Below are 19,204 nucleotides of genomic sequence, written 5' to 3'. Positions count from 1 at the left end.
TTCTTTAACAATTAAATATTCTTTAACTAATAAAATTTAAAAATATATGTCTTTTTTTTAAGTAATGGTTATGTATAAGTACGTTTTATACCTTAGGAATTTAAATAACAGTATTTCCTGAACTTACAATATATGTATATTGTTTAACTGAATAATTTTCTTTATATTTTAATGTCTTGCATAAAAAGCAAGATTCGAAGAATTTATCAAAAACATGTACTTTTTTGCTTTAAGAAACTAACAACCTATTGTAAAGTTCACCGCCGTAAATGTCATTCTTGGGAACGCAAACATCAGACGACATATGCAATTTTCTAAATAAAAAGAATATTTTTCATGAAGTGGAACAAAAATCGAAAAAAAATTGTCTTTAAATCATTCTGAGCAGTATTTTCTTTTTTTTTTATGGGGGAAGAGGGGGAGAGAGCTACGGTTCAAGTTTAACCGCCACAATGAATATTAGTATCTAAAATCTTAAACAGCTTTTTTTTGGTACTTTTATATTTATTATTTAGAGCCTACTCCAAAATTATAGTTTAAAATCAAATATAAAATGTAGTATCGCATGTTTTTAGAAAATCTAATGTAATTTTAAATTGATGTCAAACTTTTTAAAGTATGATTGATATGCCATTATAAATCAATTTATATAATTTGATTTTATGTATTTCGATCAATAAATAATGTCAGTACTTTTTTTACTTTAAATCAAACATGAATCACAAGAATTCAGTAATTATATGTCTATCCAATACGTGTAATTACTTGTTTATCATAATACTAAGAATTATCAGTTTGTTACCATTGAATTGTTTTGCATTCACCAGAATTCATGGTTATTAAGTGTAATAAACAGTTTAATGTAATGAAACGTTATAAAAATAAGACGAAAAGACAGGACTAAAAGCTAAAAATTGTTTGGTTGCTAGTAGAAACTGATATATATATATATATATATATATATATATATATATATATATATATATATATATATATATATATATATATATATTCATTTTAAATAACGTTTGGCGGAGAGGGGAGACTGCTTGGTCGGAAATGCCTCTTTAAATGCATTACCAATGCAGAAACTCTGACAAATACATTGTGATGACTCGTTGGTGGAAAATTAATAATCCTTTCGAAATTATTTGAATAAAACGTATACCTAAAACAAAAGACAACAAGACAAAAAAAAACAACAAATTTTTTTAAAATTTTTATTCTCAAAGATACTTTGTAATAAAAAATTCAGCTCGATTGACGAGATATTTTCATGTAATTATTTTTAGTTTGTGTTGTCTTTTAATTATATAATAAACCATATTTGAGCTTGGATAATATTACGAAAATAGTCCTTGGAAAGTTCATAGATGCCACTGCAGTGAAAAATCCGACTTTTGTCCCCACGTATAAGCAAATTAACATTTTATTAAAATTCCGTTGCAAGAGAATGAATCTAAACCCGAAATATATTTGTGCTCAATGGAGAGACGTCAATACTTCTATTTATCTTAGTGTTACGTTACTTATCTTTGTGTTCGTGTTGGTATCCGCGTGCTACGTGAAATTTCCTTCGTTATTATTTTGATTAAATAATTCATTTATTATGATTAAAAAATGCAGAAAAATACGAGAAAAAATCTAATTGAAAAAGGAGTTTCCCCAAATAAAATCAAGGAAGAACTCAAACTAGTTTTAAAACTAAAATTTAAGTATGTGTATTTTAAATAACTGAAATACAGAAAAATAAGTAAAGAAATCTAATTCAAAAGTAATTTTATTAAAAGCAAAGTAAAGCATTAACCGGTTAAAACACTAATATCTGCGTACACGAGGAAACACATAAAAATTTAGCCAGACAATACGCTGAACAATAAAACTTTGTTTTTATTAATTTCACACTTCCTTGGGCACCAGAGTGCTTGATAAATTTGCATGATACACAACCTACAAAATGAAGTGAATTATTGCCACTGACGTTTTCAGGCAAGCAAACAACCTTTTGTAGCTAAGTCTTGATGGAATATAATTCCTCATTTTATCTAAAATGACTTACATGTCCCTTTCTTATTCTTTTTAAGCAGTTAGAGTATGCATCGCTGGTTTGTTGTACAATAACGTGTGTCAACCGTAGAGGAAAATATGATAGTATCTTGGAAAATTCCATTAAAAGGGCAGCTATGACGTCAGACTTGTCTAATTCAAACAAGAATTTATTTAGAGGCGTGTGTATGTTAGCAAAAGTAGTACGTGGTTTTCGACAGATAAGTGCTGCGTAGATTTACTTACATTGTTTCATCATATATCTACATTGGAAACCGCATTTTTGGAAAGTGGAGGCTCATATATTTAAATCTTACTAGTGAGGAAAAATTGAAATTATATTTGATGACGTAACATTTATATAATAAAATGTGCATTTGAGAAAATTTTTAAAATATAGTTGCTTAAATTTAAGGTCAGTTTTCATTCACGAAATTAAAAAAAAAAACTTATTTCTCTATTAGAATATTATTTGTTGCTGGTATAAGACGGTCGCTATATCTATTTCCTTAGAATAACTTTACATTACAGGTTTTTAAATTCAGTTAAAATCGTTTTTCACTGAGTGTTTATGAACAAAAACTCACAAGTTTCGCTTCGTTATAAATACATTAAATAAATCCTTTATTTTTAATAGAGCCAGTTGCTGTAAAACTGAATTTTACATATTTACTTCATGTAGATCTAAATAAAAATTATATCAATTTCATCGATAAAATATATTATAGTAATAAATCAAATATGTTATACTAATGTACCAAATACACAAATAATTCATTTTTCACAATCGTAAACATAAAAACCTTAATAGTACGTTTAAACATTATGTTCAGATTTAGTATCCATAGCAAAATTGTATTTGAAAACATGCGCTAAAATTAAAATACAGTATAATAGTAAGTACATAATAGTTTGACACAATTATTGCTTAAAAAAGACGCATAAGTTCGACTTTTTATTTATAGTTGAAAGGTACTATGATTTTTTTATTATGTAATTTTTATTTTATTCACTACTTCACAATACAGGATACCACACGGGACTTTTTATGATTTAAAAATAAAATTACATGAAGTGATTCAAATTGGGGCTATCGTTTTTCTCATATTCTGCATAATATGATCAAAAATAACTATACCATATAGTTGTTGTTAACTATACCATTTAGTTGTTATTATACTTAAAAATTATGCTTTTAAATACACTCTATTTTTTCAGATGACTATTCTGATAAAGGCAATTTCATGAGCTCATCTGATTATCGAGTCAATGATATTCCTGGTAAGTTTTAATTTATCTACTTATTAGAGCCTATTTTTTTCCCTTCAAATCAGATTAAATTTTTAGACTACTATATTGATTAATTTAAAATGTTATCCATTAAAACAAGTCATAGTATTTTGAAAAAATGAAACCACTTTTTGAAATGGAGTTTTAAAATATTTAAACATTTCCCAGAAAACTACTAATTAAATGACGTTTAGAATCATCATTAACCTGTTCCGCCGAGATGAATTATTTATCATAAAAATTGAAAACATTTTCAATATTTTTTACCGTATGACAATAAGATACTGTAATAAGATACTATTGTAACAATATTACCGTATGACAATAAGATACTACAATAAGATACTATAATCAGGTGCTAAAATAAGATACTATTTCTTTATTTTCTTTATTAAGTTCTTTTTGCTCAAAACTAATATAGATGATCTAATTTACAATATTAAATCTGAAGTGGTGCTTAAAATGCTCATGGTCTATATTTAAGTCAAAAATTATTTCGCCGTATAGATAAGTGATTGCTTATGTTTAAAATGTATGATTAAAAAAATTAATTTTATGTATAAAATTATTCTAAAAAAATTTATAATAAAAGCATAAACTAAAAAACACTTGAAGAAAACCAGTCTATTTAAGTGATAAATATTCTAAACTAATTAAAAAAAAAGGATAAAATGTGCAAACTATCAATAAATAAATAATCTTTCTCAAAAATTTAAGAGTGATTTTTTGCAAAAATATGATCAACATAAATCAAGTTCACCTCCCATGTTTTTGTAAAAATATGGGACGTAAACTTGAGTGAATGAGGTGTAGTTAGTTACGTGACGAAAAAAAAGTTTTAGTAAATTTATCATACCATATGGTAATGATATTTCATAATCCATAATTCTGGTTAATAAAACCAAAATATGCGGTATTTAAACCACTTATTTTGCTATCTTTCCGTTCATATGGTAACGGTTCACTGGAAGTTCTGGTTTTCAAAATTATATTTCTTAATATCACACTTTAGAAAAAAATACAAAACTGAAAAGTAAATTTAATCGAATAAATGGTTTTTATGCTATGCTCTAAAGTGCGACAGTAAAATTACCAAATATTACCATAATATACCAAATTTCATAGCAGATTGAAAAACCTTATTTTATTGTTAATTTCTCCAAAAGTCCTTATCAAATCGCTTCGGTGAAAAATAAAATTTTTTTTGGTTTTTCCATAGAAACAGAAACACAATAAAAGTTACCATATTCTAGTAGTTTCGACCCTACTTTTTTCTCGATGTATTAAACTCTTATACAAAGTCAACATTTTTTAAAGCAATTATATATGAATATATTAGCACAGTGTCTTTTTACACATTATTAAGTACCTATTGCACCCTATAATGCTTAGAAGTAATAATATTATGGTTCAACACTGAATTGAATTTCTAAGAGAGGAAAATAAATAAAAAAAATTACAGTTCAAAATAAAGAGTGTTTACTGTGCAATAATTAAAAGTTTAGATGTCATCTTATTAATTATGAAGAATCACAAGAAATTGAAACAGAAAGATATACTTTATAATATAAAAACATCATTTTCTTGAAAAAATATGAAAATGGTTATAAAAGTCGATATTCTTCGAGTGCTCAAAATAGGCACCCATTCTCAAGACTCGTTAGACGTGAGTGAGGAAAACAAAAGAGATTTGAAACGAAAATCGTTAAATTGCCAAAGAAAAATATAAAAAAAAAGATGATAAACAAAACTAAAAAGTCTGTTGTAGTGAAGAATGAAGTGGAAAATAAAATGAAATGAAACATCTATTATATAATAAGTTTCATATTTTTTGTTAACAAATGAAGTTTTTAATTTATCAAGTAAGTTTTTATATTTTTTATAGGTTTATGCAGCTTTATTGTCCTGCGAAAGATATGGCCCATTTAAAATAACTAAGTAACATGATACGTGATAATTTGCTCACATTCCCATAAATTTTCAGGAATTTTTTACAGTGTAAATAAAAAGGATTTAAAACTTTAAAATAAATAGAAAATAATTAACCAATTCACATGAAAAATAACAGCACAAATTACAATTTGCTTGATTAAATTTTAAAAAAAATAGTACATTGAAAGTAAGGTTATTAGCAAAAATGCTAGAAAATAATTTGTAATTCAGACATCTTTCATTTTGGGTCTCTTAAAAGTGATTCAGAAAATATAATTTCAGTGTTTTTTGTTGTTGCTATTTCTTCAATCTGTTGAAACATATTAATGCCGCTTCAGACAATCCTTCAGACAATTTTGCACAAATCTTTCTTTTTGATATTTGTTTTTCTCTGTAAAAATTACGTTAAGAAAATGAATAGCTATCAGAATTCTTTGAAGTTGGCTTTCTTAATTAAAGTTACATAAAAATGCTCCTCAATGAAAAAATGCTTTTGGAATTTGCTGACTTTTTTTAATAGCTACTATTAAACTAATTAACTTTTAAACCACCGTGGGCTTTAGATATCAATTTATGATTCTTTGTGTCATAAATGTTAAATTAAAGCTGAAACCAAAGGAATCAAAATTACTTTTATCACAATAAACAGTTTTTATGAATTACCGTGACATTTATTTTTGTAAAGATATAAGAAAATGATAGCAAGATATTAATTTTGATCTCAATTATTTTCTTAATTTAATTATTAACTCTCAAAAATTTCTTTCTGAATTGGTAATTTTAATGTTTTTAATTTATGAGTTGTATTTTTTTTTCGTATTTAAATTTTGGCTTCAATTATAATATAAAACCCTTTTTTTAAGACACATCTTTCAAAATTAATGTAATTTAATAATTATATGATTCAACATTTAATAGTAATGCAAACTGACTATTTAAAAAGGTTGATTTTAAAAATTTTGTTTAATTTTCTTATAAAAATTATGATAAAAATCATAAATTTTTATATGATAAAAATTTATGATATCCAACAATATATATTTGCTATGTTAAAAATTTTCTTAACTGAAACATAGTTTAAATTACAATGTTGTATTTTTTTTCTCTTGCTCTTTGAAGGTTAATTTTTCTGTTAAGTTGAAGTTTACAAATTACCTCTAATGTAGACTCTTTGTATTTAATTTCAAATGAAAAAAAAATTAACAAAAATTGTTGTTACTATTTCATCAGTATTATGATTGAAATTTTACACCTGAAGCTTGTATTTCAAGTGCAATAAAATCTTGATATAGCGTGTAGGGTATATTACAAAACTCTGATAGGACGACAAATTCGTAAGTCACTACCAAAATGTTAATATTAAAGATTCAAAATATTAATGTTAATATTAAATGTTAATATTAATATTAACATTTAATTAATATTAATATTAATATTAACATTAATTAAATGTTAATATTAATATTAACATTAATATTAACATTTAATTAATATTAATATTAATATTAATATTAACATTAATATTAATATTAATGTTAATATTAAAGATTCATAATATTAAAGATTCAGGTATGTTTCAAGCGAGTTAAAAATTACTAACCTTCCGCTGTTAATCCTTTGACACAAATTTTTTATTAAACATATGTTTCATACTTTTTAATTATTTTCTATTGATTTTGGTCAAATAAGTAAAAATATTATATTTAGCATTTTAATACTTTATGGTTATGAAAACGCCGGTGTCTTTTTCTGTGTTAAAGGTAAAATCTTGCAAACATCGCTCACTTCCAACAATAAGTTTTTAAAATTTGCACTTCTTTGCAGTTATTTATGTCTAAGAGAAACAACTATTCATCATAGAAAGATTATTAATTTACAAAATGAATTATTAATAAATTTTTGATTGTGAATGAAAAAAAAATTCAAACATTTTTATTTTGTATATTGGTAAAATTATAATTCTGATAATCTAACAGATATTTTCTAGTAACTATTAGACTGTTTTTTTATAATTAAAAGTTTCCAATATATATTTTACTTGTAATTACAGCATCAAAAAAATATATATATCAAAATTACTCTGGAGTCCCATCTGCTTCTATGGGTAAAGTGAAAAATGTTTTCATGGAAATGTATTTTTATGCTGTGTAAGAATGAGTATGGTATACGAAACAGCTAAATGGAAGACATATTTATCTATTTCAGATATCAATTTAGAAAAGAGGAAAGCGAGCATAATTTTTTTCTTACAATTTTGAATGTATAGGCGACCAACCGGCTAAGTAATCTTCCTTATAACAGAGCAAAAATAAAGAAGAAAGAAAAGTTTTGTTTTTGGAAAATCTTGCCACAAATTTCAATAAAAAAATAAAATAAATACACCATCTGTGGACCACTTATCTGTTATCATCCTTATTTTTTTCCTTGATAACTTACTATTAAAATCAACATTTACTCTTATTAATGACATCAAAAGGCACATTGTTTTATTTTCTTCTTTCAAAAAATTGCTATGGTGTGAAAACTTGTTGTTCAAACATTCGATTCTTAAGCATTTCTGCCTTTCAAGGTTCAGAGCTGCGTGATTCAGTCTACAGACTGTAGACAAAAGCAGTCAACTCTAAATATTTATTTTAAGTAAAATAGCTGTTTATTAAAAAGAAGAGAAATATATGTCTATTTCGTTTTATAATCTTCTTATTGCTATTTTAACTTTAACATGATTTCCTTTTGTCTTATATTCTCTAAAACAAATCTTAATCTTACACTTTAAATCTAAACTAAGACCATCTGAAGTGATGTTCTTTTTCCTGATGAAATATTACCGTGCTATTCAAAGGAAGACAAAACTAATCATTGCAAATGTAAGATTTAAGTAAATGACAAAGTTCATTCTGTTTAGAAAAATCTAATTTTCTAATCTAATCTAATCTTATTTCAGATGTAAGCAATCTCAAAAAAGAATTTAGGCCACAGTTTCCAGTCTACTCTAGTTTCCAAGGTAAGGCACGCACTTTTTATTTCCACTTTTATTCAAGGCTTTCGCCTATAATTAAGATGCCACAGGTTTGAATCCCAGCTGTACCTGGTTGATACGAGTTTTGTTCCTGGCTCGCTCTGACCACAGTGTTGGCGTAAAATATATTCAGTGGTACACGGATCATGGTTTAGAGTCCCCTTGCTGTTGGGCTAATAGTGGTTTTCACTTGATTTTCCTTTCCATGTAACGCAATTGCGAGTTAGTTCACTTAAAAAAATGTCCTCCATGAAGGCTAGTTTATCCCAATGCTTGATGTAGGAGCTCCCTTGTCTTCTGTTTTGAGATCAAAGTTACAAGACTACAGAGTTGAACATTGATAGTCGTAAACTCAAAATTGAGTTGGCTGTTAAACAGTGGTTTTAAAATAAAACATAAAACTGAAGGAAACTGAGTTGCGATGAGTGAGGGGATAGAGCGTTCGCCTCCCAATGAGGTGATCCAGCTACGAATTCCAGCTCTGGATGGAAGATAGGAATTTTGTATCCGGCTAGTACCGATCACAGTGCTGACGTACATTTCCTTAGTGGTTAACGAATCATTGATACTCTTGCTGTCGGGTTAACCGTGGGAGGTTTCATGGATTTTCTCTCCATGTAACACAAATGAGAGTTAGTGCCATCAAAAAGTCTTTCATGAAGGCTAGTTTGTTCCAATGCTTAATCTAGGAATTCCCTTGTCTTCTGGATCGGGTTCAAAGCTATTAATAATCTTAAACTCAGAATTGCATCAGCTATTGAACGCCGGTTATAAAATAAAATAAAAATCATGGTAACCTGATCAAATCTGTGATTAATCTTTAATTATAAACTTAATTCTAAAGATGAGTATAATCATCATAATTTTTTCGTGATAAAACAAAAACGACTTCTAAGAGTTTGCCAAAATTTATATTTTCGTTAACCTAGTAACTCAAAGCTTAATAACATAACTTTTTAAGTTTTTGACAACTTAATGACTAATTTATGGAAACGATGACATAAATTATATCGATTATTCGCAACAAAGAGTAGCTATTTTAAGAAAAGATTGAATTTATACGTCAACGGTGTTCCGTAATGACTACTTTCAATATAAATGCTTAATAATTCTAGCCAGGAATGAAATGAAAAGGTAGTGTTTCTTATAGCATAAAAACTTACTTTACTTGAAAAATTACACAGATATAAAAAGTTGACATGTTCCGAGTGGTCAAAAATAGGCATCCATTCCAAAAAATTTCTCGGCGTGTATGAGGAAAAATAGAAGAGATTTGGAACTGAACACTCAAAGGTTCCAAGGGTAAAAATGGAAAATAAATAATGGCTAAATATCAATTTCAAATTTGAAATTAGTTTTGTTCCCAAAGCTACAATTTTCTACAAAAAAGAAACGGACCACTAAAAATAACTTTTAATCTAATGATCGTTACCTCACGTTCTAGAATTCAATCTTTATGGATTCACGGGGTGAGCTTAAATAGCTAATTAATTAGTGCAGACGATATTTAAAGTTGCAGACAGACACAAAGACGCATTTTTTTCGACAAATTAATTATAGGGGATAGCCATAATATGGTCCGTCCCAATAGTTTGGTCAAATGAGAGGTTAAAAGTTTGTGCCTCTTTATATTAATTTTACTTTGTGCGTATTTCACCATATCTTGAGAATTTTATAAGTCGAATAAAAAATTTTTGCACACAATTATGAAATTTGTTTATCGGAAGATAATTCCATGCAAAATATAACTTTTAGTAAATATATATAAATTAATAAATATCATAGTAAATATTATTTTAATTAATAAAAGGGGAAAATTTTTTAACTATAAATTATACAACATTTAACATCCTTATAAAGAATGAAATTTTTTTGCACTTTTTTGATTTTTCTTACCTTAAATAGTTTTTATGAAATTTGAATGATTTTTTAAGTTTGCTTTGCTTTTGAATTATTTTTTCCCATATAATTTAATATAAATTTTCCTTTCAATTTTATGAATTCCATAATCCTCCGATAACATATTTTTATGTTGAATAGAGATTTTCAAATCTGAAGAAGTTCCTTTTGGATAATAGGCAATCTTTCAATTCGAAGAATTCTAAAAAGAACATTTGATACACAATGCAATTCTGTTATTCTGGTAGATATTAACCAAAAATTGAAAAAATTCTAACTATCTTTATCAGGTTTTTATTTACAAATTACATGTTTATTTTAATTCTTACCAAGTTGCGAAAACTTACGATTTATTTTTATTTTAGAAAAAAAGCCAGTATAAAGTTTATTTTCGAAATTTTTTAAGGACATTATTTTTTATTTTAAGGTTAGTTTCGTTCAAATTTATATTGTTAAGTTTTTCTTCCAACTTTTTAAGAATTTTTGGGTCATTAACATTCTAGCCCTGATAATAATACCTGTATGTAATTTTTTATGAGTTGCTAAACGTAATTGAAGTTTCTTCTCTACTTTTCATTGTAGATGGTTTTGTGCCTACTGATATTTCTGCTCTAGATAATATTTATTGGTGGAAAAAGCGTTTCCCACATTATAAGAGTGGACCTGTGGAAGATATACCATTCTTTGATGATACTGATTCATTGGACGGCTATATTACTGGTCAGTATTATTTTAAAAATAACTAAACACTATTAAAGAAAAAGTAAATATGCGAGATAACAATGAAATATGAATTTTAATTTATTTGGTTAAATTTTATCTTTTCTTCTACTTTTTCTTTAAAAAAATTATAAATAAATAAACTTCAAGCTTTGCACATTATTATTAATTGAGCTGTTTTAAGAATAAAGACTCCAACTTTAAATAAATGGAAAGAAATTAAGATTTCATTCTAGAATGAAGGATCAGTCTAAAACAGAATTAATATTCAATATATAAAAGAATTAATAGATAAAAGAAATTTAAAAGAATTATTATTCAATCTAAAAATATAGGTTTAATCTTAGATTTTGTTTTATTTTATAACAGTCGTTGTGAACAGCTGACCCAATTTTTGGGTTTACGACTTCTAATGTTCAACTAAGTAGCCTTGTAATTTTGAACCCAATGCAAAAGACAAGGGAACTCTTGGATCAAGTATTAGAAGAAATTTGACTTCCTGGAGGACTTCTTGATGAAACTAACTCGCTTTTGCGTTACTTGGAGAGGAAAACCACGAAAACCTCCCACGGTTAGCCTGATGGCAAAGGGACTCTAACCCATGATCCGTCTACCAATGAGGATATTTCACGTCAGCACTGGAGTCGGTGTAAACCAGATGTGGAATTCGTATTGACTAGCCATTGCTGGGATTCGAACCCAGTTCACCTCATTGGAAGACGAACGTTCTATCCCCTGAGCCATCGGGGCTCTTTATCTGAGATTGAAAGAAATTGATAGTAAACTGGACCCCCATTATTATTATTTTTTAAATTAATATGGAATTGTTGTGAATATTCAATAATATTTGGAAAACACCCTTAGATCTTTTTTCTTAAAATTTTCATTTTCGAAATGAACCGTATTTTGAGAAATGCTTAAAAAGAAATGCCTTACACTATTAATATCAGCAGTTCTTTTAATCGTTTAAAATTTCTGATCCTTGAAAACGTTTCTACATGTTTTAGGAAATGACCACTGTTAAAAATGTTCCAACTCACCAGTAGCAAAATTTCCTAATTTCGCCCAATAGTTTTGAATAGCTTTTAATATTTTCTATTTTTAACAGGTGGAGTTAATAAACGCGACTACACTGCCGCTCAGCTTGTAAACATGTTGAAAGCCATAGCCAAGGCACGAAGACAACGACAGATTAGGATTGCTGGAAAGGGATTGAGATTTGGTATCAGCAAATGAGGTCCCTGTCTTACGTATAGTTTATGTCGAATTCGTCCTTTGTAAAAATCCTCTTTTGTTACACTTCTTATTTCAAATGTTTGGTAATCACTGCAGCAGCAAAGACCTGTAATGTCCGTTTAAGTAGATTTAGCTCACCACAGTCAGATGATTGGCAAACTGCCAAAAATGTAAATTGTGGCAAAATCATCTTTTAGTTACATTTTCTCAGTTAAATTCTTCGTCAAATTACAACCCGATTAGTTTTCTATTTAGTTTATTTTTAATATAATATAATGGAATGATATTTATTGGATGCATTGATTTCATGCAGTTTTTAATGCATTGCAAATTTCTAAACTTTGGTGCTCGCAATTGATTGATATACACTTAAATATTTCACAGCTGTTGAAGTAATGCAATTTCTAACCAGATTTGTGCATGTTATTTAGCAATAGTGAAGAAAAACTTTTTTATTTATGAGAGCATATGCTACAAATGAAACTATTGCTCAAAATTTTAAATCAAAAGATCTAAATATGAATGAAATTGGAATCTTTTGCTGTTATAATTTTATACAAGTATTTTATTCCCTCTCTCAGTATTTTACTGCCATACTCGAAGTAGAAAAAAGTTTATTAATATTTATTATTAAAGCCATTCTTACCTGTTTATAGATCGGTTACACACTGTTAGAAATATTGGTTCACGGGAAACCATAACATCGTTGAAGTTTTCTGCTACCTTACTATGGTTCGAAGTCGAACCATAACGTTGAACACTTTAAATATTGATTCCATGAAACTATGGTTCAAATGGAAGAGAAACTTGGTTTAATTTAACGCCTCATTAAAGTTGCAGCAAATTTACAGGTTCTGGGTATTGATATTATAGTTCAGACAAATGTTTCCGAGAGTCTATTAGTCATGAAATAAGCAATTTTGTCATTAATGCTGAAGAGTTCTAGTATGCTTAACAACCCTGCATGCAATAATACTCATCCAGGAAAAAAGTGAAGCAATTAGATGTTCAATTTATTTAAACTAGAAGATCTTTGCTGCAATTCATATAAAAAGCCAATGATCTTTAAGCGATCAAACTATGGGCATATCGTACCATGATTTTGGCAACTATTTTTAAAGCTAGATGTAGTAATCTACTGTCTATGAAAGCTTTTCATTTCATGTATCTTTTTATTCTCAATTTTGAAGTATCTTGTTGTATTTCACAAGATCATAATCATACTATTAAACTTGCAAATATATTTATGAATCAGAGATATTTGGAAAGCAATATCACCAGATGTCATTTGTTACCCAATCTTTCACGAAGATATTCTCTTGGATTTGAATTATTCCATTTCTATAGAAATATTATATTAATCTTTCCTAATCCCTTTTTTGTCGGAGCAAATGCATGTTATAAACAAAACTAGCCTTAAGCAAGATACTAAAGTTTAAAATAAATATAAAGAAAAAAAATTCGTTCACATTAGAGGGAGTAAATAAGAAAAATAATTAGGTAAAATAAACAAAGATGGAAGGAAATAACTATGTCGCTGAAACTTCGCCTATTTCATGTTAGCACTAAAATTTAAAAAAAAAATGATGTATTACTGATAAATAGTTCTATGTAATCATTACTTATGATTAAGTCATGTTCTTATTCTCTTATATTTATTTGTAAAACAGTTTTAAAAATATAAATTTGGATTTTAAAAGCAGTGAAATGGAATAAAATAGAATGGTACAGTACACCACCATATTTTAAGATTTTTGACTTTAATTTTTCTTTATCGATTTTCTTCCACTGATATAACAAGGAAAAACGGAAGGTAGAAAATTTCTTTCTCCATTCGCCTCCTGTCACGTGGTTTCATTTTGAGAGCAAAATTTATATTTACGTATGTTCTCTACTTACATTACAGCTTTGTGAGTGTAAGCCAATTACAGCGTTATGGTTAAGGATTTTTTTTGTGAAATATTTTCTTAAAACATATTTTTAGACCTTTTTTAACTAATGTGAAATGAAACAAAAATGGTACTATTACTTTTATTGTTATTTATGATCATAACATTTTAAAAAAAGCATCAAAACAATTAAGTAGTTAATGGGGAAAAAAAGAATGATTATATACAATGGAGTGGCTAAGAATATATTCACTTCTTGAATATCGAATTTCATGAGTCGATTACTCTTTATTTAAAAAGAATTAACTGTAAATTGTTGTATGTAAATCCATACTGCGTTTTCCCTCACGAATTTAATCCAGAAAAGTACTGAAGTTGATTAGGTAAAACGATTAACTCTTTATCCATCAGAAAAGGAGTGGACTTTTCCTTCATCCAATTAAAATGGAGTTCTCTTTTATACAAAATTAGTTTAAAAAGTTTGGCAAAGAAACCATTAAGCAAATTTTGGAGATAAAATATCTTTTTAAACCCAGAAATTAACCTTGCTTATGAACACTTTTGAAATTACCGATAAAGCGTTGATAGATTCGAGTTTAGTTGTCGCACTTCTGATCAAAATGGAAACAGATCTTGCTTGAATGATTTGCCTTTCGATACCCCTCGGCAATCTTGCTGCTACATCGGTCTGATTCACTAGATATTCTCAGCTGCTATATTTGTCAAATTATGATCCGGAAATAGTTAAAGAAAATATTTAAGGCCAAAGGCAAGCTCTATTTCCATTTCGCAATTTTGAAACCACGAGTAATCTGGCACGCATTCCTAACCTCAAACAGATTCAAGGCCTCCCACAAGCAAATAATTCCTGCATCGATTAGGTGTCCGATAAATAATGGCTTGTAAGTACAAATCGGCTGTGTTTCTCTCTCTTTTACATAGCAGATGACAAAAAAGGGCAACATAACCCCGTACTGCGTGGACGGACAAAGAGATAAAAATTTACCGTAGTTTCGTAATTAAATGTAGGCTTTATCTTTCGATTCGTTATTTTAATGGGATATTAGTTTCCAGTGCAAAATCGTTCAAGTACATGCGCTCTACCTAACGTCCACGCTAGCCCCGTACACTCGTTAGATATTATCCTCGAAGATTTCCGGTCGCGTGCCGTTTAAATTCGCGATTCCAACACTCGAATACTCCATCTGGGGAGAATACCGGTTCCATGTTTAGAGCCTTCCTCCGTGCAGACTCCCATATTAAAATTTTTTAAGTGATTTTAAAATCAAAACAGAAACTATTATACTTCTTCCTCACATGACTATCCACATGCTAATAGTGAATGCATGCTTAGTGCTGCCTTAGGTAAAGAGTTCTGCTTTGCGCCACCTGACGCCAATTCCGGTCGTCAATTGAACATGAGAAGGAGGTTTTAAAATATGACAAGATCACGTGCCAGATCGGAAAGTTGGAATACAAGCAAGTTTTCAGGCATTCGTTGCAACCTGGTATGCCATTAAAATACCGTGAAAACAAATTGAAAAATAAGGCTTCCTAAATTCCAAAGAAAACTGTCAACGTGGAGAGATCTCTTCAAGTCATGTGGGCAATCATCCCAGCTTTCAACGATTTCAATATTAAACCCTTCTAAGCTGTGGTCACCGAACGTGTGTCACGTGGCATGAAGGGAGAAAACTTGGTTGTAGCTGATTGTGTCCAGGGTACAAATTAGAAAAAGTGCGTGGCTTCGGCCAAAACCAAACATAAATGCCTTTTCTTCTCACCGAACTTATTTCGTTTACACTTTCTTGAGGCTGTTTAACCCCTTTTTAATAAAGCAGTACGATTATCTATTGCTCCATTTCAGTTTGAGTCAGGTTTTTGCGCACTCGCTATTCGAATACTCGTAGCGGATTAATTTGCATCAATTACACGCTATATTTGTCATATGCTGTAATAAATATCTCTCTATAGGTCTCTCCATGCACAGGCTCATGCCCAATTTTTGACTCACGTTGCGATATCTGTTCATTTGCCAAACTTTTTTGACATACTTTATATTATTATTATGTTCCTTGTATCGTTATTATGTATAATATTTTGCATTTAAAATTAAAAAGATGTGTAAGCTTTGTAGTGTACCAAAATGTTTAAATAAAAAACATCTGCAATTTGTTTTAAAAAAATCTATTAAGAAAAATATTCCCAAATTTTAAATAAAAATTGAATCCCTCGCGATGCTTAATAAAAACTTATAACTCTTTCAAAGTGTAAATTCATTATTTAAAAATTCCTGACCATTTTGGTGCGAATTGTTCAAACATTGTTTGATGTTTTAAAACCATTTCATACAATTGTGATGTTATTCAATGTTACTGTACATACATTATGTGAAGTACTTAATCTATCTGTGGATTATCGTCATTATTAAGTGATTTATTGTGTTATCTAAGTGTTGAGGATATGTATTGTAATTTTCATGTTATTGAAATCATATTTTATTTATTGTCATCAATTTCATTTGTAAATCTGATAGCTTGTGCATGCATCATTAATTTTAATTGTTATTTATTGAATTTTACTAGTGCTTTTATATTTTCATTATGTATTCAAACTTTCCCCCCAAATTTATGTAACAAATAAACAATAAAACTAAATAACTGATTATCACTTATTTTAAAGTGTGAAAAAAATTTACTGTTTCTTTTTTTTTTATTAAAAAAATGTCCTGTAAATTTGTAAGATTATTGTCTTTTAGCAAGAAATGTCAACTCAATGGAAACATTTATTTCTTTTAATAATAAAGAAATGTTTAAAAAAATTCAAAAACATGAGTTAGTAATAAGGAAATTTAGGAGGGAAAAATTTATCATCAATCCAAATTAAATTTTTCTTACCAATTTCAGATTAGTTAGAATTTCCAAAACTGATCTAAAGATCTTCATCGGTTAGACCGACGGCAAAGGGATTCTAATCCACCAGCTATTCTTAAGAAGGAGCAGAATTCGTATCACTCCGCCATCGCTGGGTTTCGAACTTCGGACGCCTCATTGGAAGGCGAAAGCTCTATCTGAGCTACCGCGCCTTTCATTATCATCTTCAAAATAAATTTAATTATTGTTGGCTACAGCTAAAACCCTGATGAGTAAAATTCAAATACATCTAAACTGTCATGGGTTAATAGCCTACCATTTAAAATAAACCCCATTTTTGTTAAATTGTTACATTAGAAATCATGTCTGCATCTAAAATGAAACTCATTACGCAAAATTAAAAAAAAATAGCAGTTTTAAACTACAAAAAAAAATATAAAACAGTCTTGCTAGTTTTTTTTTGGGTTTCAACCACTAAGAAAAGAGAAAATTTAATAATTGTGAAAAAATAAAAAGAGTATGTAATTATAGATCCATACATAATTAGTTTTGACATTTAGTCAGGTGTGAAATACTACAGTACAGAACCCGTTATCCGGAAATCAGAAAACCGGAAAACCAAAAAAACGGAAAGAAATTCGATACATTTTCCCGTCATTTTTAAAAAAAAAATTTTTTTTCCTCATAAGATTTTAGGATTTTCTTTCTTTTTTGAAAGATGTTCACCTTACCATCATTTTGGAAATAATCATTAGCGTATTACTTCATCGTTTTTTCTTTTTTTTAAGATTATTTCCAAATTTTTTTTTTTTTTAGTTGGGTTTAACAATAAAAAAAACGGCTTTTTGTAGAGATTCAAAAAACCGGAAAAATCAGTTATCCGGAATAGCGATGGTCCCGATCGTTCCGGGTAATCGGTTCCCTACGTATAAGAAATAAAAAAATATATATATATATATATATATATATATATATATATATATATATATATATATATATATATATATATATATATATATATATATATATATATATATATATATATATATATACTTAATTTTCTCTTTTCTTTTACTTAGTTTTCTTCTTACGCACAATACAAAGTTATGAGAGAAAAAATTATAATAGCAATTATACCTTCATATGTAATTGATTTATTATATTCATTTATGCTTAAAAAATAATTTAAGCTTGTAAATTAATTTACACGGTCTGGGAAATTACTTTTAGCGTGCTTTCAATACAGAAAATTTTTTCATTTGTCTGAAAATACACATTAAACAAAAAATTTTTTCTAACGGCAGACACGGAGCTTTTCGTCCTGCACCTCGAAAAATGCCAGAAGTGTTACTAGTTTAAAGTTACCTGGCGAGCACCTGTGAACCGAAGTCACGGAGACGAACAACACTATCCACACCACATTGGCACAGATACATTCGTAGGGTAGGCCACATTCACACATCAGACGGAGAGAAACTGTCATGTCCTGATCGGGGTTTGAACCTGCAACCATTAGCTTCGCCTGGGTGGCTATAAAATGAAATAAAATACCTGAAAAAATACTTAAACACTTAATATGCACAGTAAAAGTTTGTAATAAGAAGAAAAGTAAGTAAAATACAATACATATTAGTTCCTCTCATTTAAAATATCAAAATCATCAAATAATATTTTTTACGCTAAAAAGCACATATTTTGTAATAAAATTTTTAAAAATAATATTATAGTAATATTATTAGTTAAAAGTTGTATGTAATATCTGCTTTTTAATTTTTGAAAAATTAAAAATATCGCTACATCTATAAATATACGTACGTGCGCCAAAATGAATATAATCTTTTTTTTACTCTATTAAAACATTTTGTTTCAATTTCTTATTCTTTTATTACAAGAAAAAGGTAAGAAAATATTTCTTGTTGATATCATCTTTCTTCTTTTTGAAAGAAATAAAAGCACTCTTTTAATTTGAAAAATATTTGAAGTTTTAAAATTATTATTGATTTAGGAAAAATGAGATGGCTAAAGGGAGAAAAAGACGAGAAATATTTCTTAGATCATATTTAAGTTAATTGCCTTCTGAAATTATCATTTCTTTTAATCTAGAACAGTTTCTAGTCAATAATAAAAACTAAAATTAATAACGCAGCTATTTTTAATAATATAATTTCAGCAGTTTCATTGTATTCTATTTTATTAACATATGGTGAAAAATAATTTTAATTTCCTCGGGGATAAAATGAGACTTCTTTAAAAGGCAAAAATAATAATAAACTTTAAAAAAAATATTTCAATTTGCTTTTGAA

At 28.0% G+C, this 19,204-nt stretch overlaps 1 protein-coding gene and 1 long non-coding RNA gene across 3 annotated transcripts in view; one reads left to right on the top strand and one right to left on the bottom strand.

Moving 5' to 3' along the window:
* The window catches only part of LOC107448270 (uncharacterized), a 79,122-nt gene extending 62,908 nt beyond the window's left edge, over nucleotides 1–16,214 (top strand). For both annotated transcript variants that reach the window (XM_043051621.3, XM_016063407.4), the window contains exons 2-5: nucleotides 3,265–3,327; nucleotides 8,210–8,269; nucleotides 10,766–10,903; nucleotides 12,012–16,214. In XM_043051621.3, coding sequence (XP_042907555.2) covers nucleotides 3,265–3,327; nucleotides 8,210–8,269; nucleotides 10,766–10,903; nucleotides 12,012–12,139 — 389 coding nt within the window. In that variant the 3' untranslated portion in view covers nucleotides 12,140–16,214. The remainder of the gene's footprint in view (nucleotides 1–3,264; nucleotides 3,328–8,209; nucleotides 8,270–10,765; nucleotides 10,904–12,011) is intronic.
* Nucleotides 1–18,471, bottom strand: part of LOC139426064 (uncharacterized) — a 38,277-nt gene extending 19,806 nt beyond the window's left edge. Inside the window, exon 1 of the long non-coding RNA XR_011637343.2 lies at nucleotides 18,267–18,471. This is a non-coding gene — a long non-coding RNA (uncharacterized LOC139426064). The remainder of the gene's footprint in view (nucleotides 1–18,266) is intronic.
* Nucleotides 18,472–19,204: the final 733 nt, after the last annotated feature.

This window comes from Parasteatoda tepidariorum, chromosome 7 (assembly GCF_982258835.1).
Source record: "Parasteatoda tepidariorum strain Cologne lab strain chromosome 7, Ptep-v5.0, whole genome shotgun sequence".
NCBI lineage: Eukaryota > Metazoa > Arthropoda > Arachnida > Araneae > Theridiidae > Parasteatoda > Parasteatoda tepidariorum.
Note: the sequence above shows the minus strand (reverse complement) of the source record. Positions and strands in the feature narration are given on the sequence as shown.